A 5,779-nucleotide genomic window follows, 5' to 3' on the forward strand; every position below is an offset into this window, starting at 1 on the left:
TTAAAATGTGCCCATTTCTATAATGCAAGTTATTTGTTTAGCAAATACTTAAGAGTATACCTAATAACCCAGGTGATTTTGGAGAGGATAAAAGTTTCCTACAAAAAGTGAAACACTTGATGGCTTGGGACATGAGTCTTTGTTCTATTAGGATCTCTTTTTCTTTGTGATAGTTTCCACTGTAGCTTGTGGAAGTCTGTAAAGTCTGCACTAAGTGTGCACATGTTTATTGACATCAGTGTCTGATAGCCTTCCTGGCCTTTTTATCAGCCACTGGAAAAGAGCCCGATTTTAGTAAACTGTTTTCTATGCAGTGTTTACTTTTTGCAAAGCCAGTCAACCCCCCCCCACCCTGCAATCTGGCACAAAGCAAAGTGTGTTACCTGCAGGGACAGCACAGAGGAGAACCATCAACATCAGAGCAAATGGAACATTTTGGGGATTTTATCTTTTTCATTGTGTTCAGTCCCACCACAATGCTGGGAGCTGTTGTTCTCCTGCTTGTACTTTATCTTGTTTCTATCATTTTCATCTCTAAGGAAAAAAGAAATGAACCCCCAGGACCGAGACCTCTGCCCCTGCTTGGTAACCTGTTGCAATTAGATCTCAAGAGACCCCACAAATCTCTGTGTGAGGTAAGATAATCTTCTCAAGATCTGAATCAAAAGAAGCCAGTTTAAACATATTACAATACTTAATGCTATGTTATGGCCCCAGCAGGGCCTCCTCTGAAATGTTAGGGAACATGCTTTTTAATTATTATTATTTTTGAATGATTCTTCCAGCTTTCAAAGAAATATGGCTCTGTATTTACTCTTTACTTTGGAACTAACAAAGTCGTGGTCCTGGCTGGATATGAGACAGTCAGAGAGGCACTGGTCAACTATGCAGAGGAGTTTGGAGAGCGCAACATCTCCCCGATACTTAATGATATAAACCAAGGTCATGGTATGATTCTTTTATATTGTGGTTTATTAAGTTTAATTTCATGTTCACAAATCATCCACCCATTCTGTGTCAGCCCAGGGGAAATTGCAGGTTTTGTTATTTGTGATCACTGGAGATATAAGAAAACACGATCGAAACAGGCTACACAATTAACACCATGTTTCCTCATGTTTTGCAACAGCTGACCAATATCATGAAGTCCAGGTTTCCTTTCAGTGAGAAAAATAATATTTCAAATAATTTTTAAAGGTTTAGTGGTGCATATTCCTTTGTTCATGGATGTCTGCCATGAGTGTAAGTTCTGCTGTTTGTGACAACATTGTGTTGTACTTTGAGTTCAGTTTGATAGTTGGCTTTTCACCAGTGACACAGATGGAAACGCCAGATCAAAAGTGATAAAATGACTCTGAAATAAAAAAATAAAGACCTATAGAGTTATGGTTGAAAACTTTAAAAACAGATTATTTTCTTTTTTGAAGAAATGTTGATTTTATTTTATTTTTTTGCTCTGGTCTTTGCTGTTTTGTTAGTTTAAGATCAGATTGAGCAACAGCCTCCTTCACTCTCTGACCTGAGAGATTGCTCAACAGCAAATTCCTTTATCATAGTTCTACTTTGTGGATTTTACATTTACCACACATTAGCATGTTATATGAGAAGCTAAAGTCACTTTCCGTTGCTTATCCAACTCAGAATCAGTGGTAGGTTGAGGTGGTTTGATGCTTTATATTTATTTTGTAATTATCTGCTTTTTTCTTGCTTTGTAAAAGTCGTCACTCTGCTGCCTCCAGACTTATCCATGTTTGAAATCATCATGAAATAATAATGATTGGGAAACCCTGGACTGACATATCGAGTTGAGAACGACAGCAGTCTGACCTCGTACTTGATTGGTGATGTGAAAGAGAATTAACACAGGAAAAAACAAACAAAGTTTGCAGTGATAAATATGATAAAGTAGGACCTCAGCTGTGAAGCACGAGAAGTACATGCTGAAACACAAAATTACATAAAACGCACACTGTCAGTATTTTTTTTTAATTTGAGTTAAGGCATGAATGCAAAATTGGGAACTCTGCCACAGAGACTACTGCTGAAACAGACAAAGCTCTGTGCTACAAGCCTGATTGATCATTTGTGCCTCTGCTGAACTGATGGATATCAGCCTCTGGCTGCTAGGCTGGAGCAGACATGCATTATACCTTATGTTTTATAGGAATTTTGTTTGCAAATGGAGAATCGTGGAAAGAGCTGAGACGTTTTGCCCTCACCACCCTCAAAAACTTTGGGATGGGCAAAAGACTTTCTCAGGATAAAATCCTGGAGGAGTGTGGCTTTCTGATTCAAGTGATTGAAGAGCATAAAGGTATGGCGATAGTGTGTGTACATGTAAGTGATGACATTGTGTGTTGAAGCAGTTTTGAACCCCGAACTTCAACTTGAAGGATTTTTTAAAAAAATTAGCACACCTCTAAATTTTGTGCATTTCTGTTAGCCCGTGTATGGATTTATTTATTTTAGATTTTTTTTTCTTGTGTGTCAATCTACAGGAAATGCTTTTGATACAGCTCTTCCAATAACTTATGCAACAGCCAACATTATCTCCTCTATTGTGTACGGAAGCAGATTTGACTACGGTGACCCTGTATTCAAAAGGATGGTGAAGCGAGCCAATCAAACCATATGTGTCTCAGGTTCTGCATCAGTCCAGGTTGGCTTTTTGACTTGACGCTGTTTTTAACATAAATGACACAAAAGACGAAAGATCCACTAATATTAGCAGTGTGCACATGATCGAGGTCTAAATTGATACTGTTACAGCTTTAACAGCAATCAGCATCCGTTTTCATGCTGATTCAGATTCGATGAGTTGGTAAAGTTAGCCACGATCACATACATTCATATATGGAGATAGAAAATTCTGTGAGACTAAAATCTTATAAAAGCAGCTTAAATTAGCAACAACAAACAGACATCATGTCCTGATGTTTACTACACGTATAAGGCTGCCGGGCACCAGCCGCTCCCACTCGACGATGGGCGCCGTAATTAGTCAGGACCTCCTCCACTTCCACGCTTTCGGGTAACGCCAGTGGGGGTGTCGGCGGTGTCGGCCAGGACCAGATCCGAGCTGCCAGGTTCTCAATCACCTGCATCCCACGCTCAATTCGATCCTTGAGTTCTTCCTGCTGGCGGCGTAGCACCGCCGCCTGCTCCCGCTGTGTGGCCATCAGCTCGGCCACCATTTGGGCCAACTCCTTGCTGGCCCCCAACACCAGTCCTGGGTCTGCCGTGTCCCCCCTCCTGGGTTTCAGTACCACTGTAAATGAACCAAAGCAGAGCCGACGTTTTTTTTATGCTTTTTAAACTCTCACGGTTGCTGTTCTACACACTGGCTGCAGCTTTGCAGCTCAGCCGAACAAAAACAACAACACGACAGGAGCCATTTCACACTTTAAAGCCGACAAGGCGACTGCCCCGCAGACCACACCCCGGCACAACAGGATAGAGCCAAAGCTGTAGCGCTGCCGTTAGCAAATCTGGCTCTGTGATGCATTGGAAATCTGACTGTTTGCTTTTTCACAATATATTTTCTTCTGATTTTATAAATTTGTTTGTTGCTCATTGACCCAAAGATAGTAATTCTTAATCATGAGATACAATAAAATGTATATATGACACAATATGCACTCAGTCATTAAGAGACTACATGGTAACGCTACCTGAAAATATTATATTTAGATGCACCGCAACAGTAACTTTGTTAATTGTGATTTAAATGATTTCTGCGTGAGAAATTCTAAAACAAATTAAGTCATCGCTGCTTTCATATAAAGGAAAACCAGGATTAAGTGAAACAATGTGTAATAATACTGTATTGACCTTTTTAAGTATATAAACTGTGTCATATGACAAAGTAAAATGTATTTAATTTTATTTCTAATAACTCAGTGTCCTTACTTGGAATAAGCTTTGTTTTACTGTTTTTTTCACAGCTTTTTAACATGTTTCCTCGGCTGTTCAGTTGGATAAAAAACCGCCAGGTGGTGTTAAAAAATGTTGAGATGGCTGTCAGAGATATAAAGAATTTAACTAAGCATCTGAAAGAGACTCTGGAGCCCGGACTGTGCCGAGGGCTTGTTGACTGTTTTCTGATTCGGAAACAGAAAGAAGAAGTAAGACAATATGCTTTTTTTAAAAAAAAATAATTATGGTATCATTATTTACACTTTAGGTTTGATAGCAATGAGCAATGTGAGTGTTGCTTCTTTTAGGACTCCTGTGTTTTGGATACTCACTACAATGAGGAGAACTTGACAATCACAGTGAACAACCTGTTTGCTGCTGGCACTGACACCACAGCAGCCACACTGAGATGGGGTTTGCTGTTAATGGCCAAATACCCACACATACAGGGTAAGGAACTGGACAAGACATGCAAGTCTCACCATAAAGGGATGTGCATGATAAGAAATACTACATGGTGCATTATGTATGGTAATAACACATAAATATATAGAGTTCAGTGTCCTGTTGGGCTACAAGACCAAGGACTTCAGTTATGGGCTTACTGACATTTCAGCATGTGATATCAGAGCGAAAAGGCAAAAAATTAGGAGTTTTGTCTTTGTTACTACCAGTTAGTGGAAAATAAATACACAACATGTCATATGCAAACATGTACACCATAACAATATTCTGTGTATAATTTTAGAAACTTGCTTTTACACAGTTTAGCATATCTGTTAAAACTAATGCAGACAAATGTGTTTCTTTCTTTTGTCTCTGCAGAGCAGGTCCACGAGGAGCTGAGCCGGGTAGTAGGAAGCCGTCAAGTTTGTGTAGATGACCGGAAAAACCTGCCATACACTGATGCAGTCATTCACGAGACTCAGAGACTGGCGAATATTGCCCCCATGTCTCTTCCTCATCAAACTAGCCAAGATGTCACCTTCAAGGGATACTTTATCAAAAAAGTCAGCTGCTGTACCTAAATATATTTTAACATCTTGATTCACTTCTGATAACTTGTAAACGGTTCTGTAGATTTAAATCTACATGAGAAATCTTCTTGGTTTCCCACAGGGAACTATTGTGTTTCCTCTTCTCACCTCTGTCCTGTATGATGAGAGTGAATGGGAGAGCCCACACACTTTTAACCCTTCACATTTTCTGGACAAAAAGGGTCAATTTGTCAAGAGAGATGCCTTCATGCCCTTTTCTGCAGGTATGACAACTTTGATCAAATGTACACTTCCACAGATGTGATTGGATTTAAATGAGTGTAAACTGCTCTTGCAGGTCGCAGGGTGTGTCTCGGAGAAGGTCTGGCTAAGGTGGAGCTCTTCCTCTTCTTCACCTCCCTCATTCAGCGCTTTCGTTTCACTCCTCCACCTGGAATCACAGAGGATGAACTGGATCTCACACCAGCTTTGGGATTCACCACCCCTCCTTCATCTCATATGCTGTGTGCTGTCAGTCGCCAGTGAGAGACACATGGAACTTGACATTATAGCGTTTACTTGTGACAATAGCATAAGCATTGTTTTTATCATTCTAACCCAACAGCAAACAGATGTCAGCATTCTGGACAACAGGCAAAGGCAGATGTCAGGGGAACAGATTTTTCTGACTGCTTTTTAGTTTTACTCCCTACAGTTTCAAGCAAATATCTGTACTTTCTACTTACTACGTTTTCAAAACAGGCTCATTACTTTAGCTGTAACGCAGCCAACCTCACTCAGAGATGGAGAAAGATGAGAAAGACAGGACAGGGGAGGAAGAAGAGAGGTTAGATTTAAAGGTAAGGACTGCTCAGCGGTATGTGATA

General features: G+C 40.1%; 1 protein-coding gene across 1 annotated transcript; it reads left to right on the forward strand.

Annotated features, from left to right (window-relative positions):
• Positions 1–425: 425 nt before the first annotated feature.
• LOC134626241 (cytochrome P450 2K1-like) lies at positions 426–5,438 on the forward strand. The gene is made up of 9 exons (XM_063471871.1): positions 426–635; positions 786–948; positions 2,165–2,314; positions 2,499–2,659; positions 3,945–4,124; positions 4,224–4,365; positions 4,741–4,925; positions 5,035–5,176; positions 5,251–5,438. Exons 1-9 carry the CDS (start codon positions 426–428, stop codon positions 5,436–5,438), a joined length of 1,521 nt encoding a protein of 506 aa, XP_063327941.1.
• Positions 5,439–5,779: the final 341 nt, after the last annotated feature.

The sequence above is a fragment of the Pelmatolapia mariae genome, linkage group LG4 (genome assembly GCF_036321145.2).
Source record: "Pelmatolapia mariae isolate MD_Pm_ZW linkage group LG4, Pm_UMD_F_2, whole genome shotgun sequence".
Classification (NCBI taxonomy): Eukaryota; Metazoa; Chordata; class Actinopteri; order Cichliformes; family Cichlidae; genus Pelmatolapia; species Pelmatolapia mariae.

Coding starts and splice junctions, on each gene's coding strand:
- LOC134626241 (XM_063471871.1), top strand. CDS start 426: ATGGAACATTTTGGGGATTTTATCTTTTTCATTGTGTTCAGTCCCACC. Junction 949..2,164: donor TGATATAAACCAAGGTCATG/GTATGATTCTTT, acceptor TATGTTTTATAG/GAATTTTGTTTGCAAATGGA. Junction 4,125..4,223: donor TTCGGAAACAGAAAGAAGAA/GTAAGACAATAT, acceptor TGCTTCTTTTAG/GACTCCTGTGTTTTGGATAC.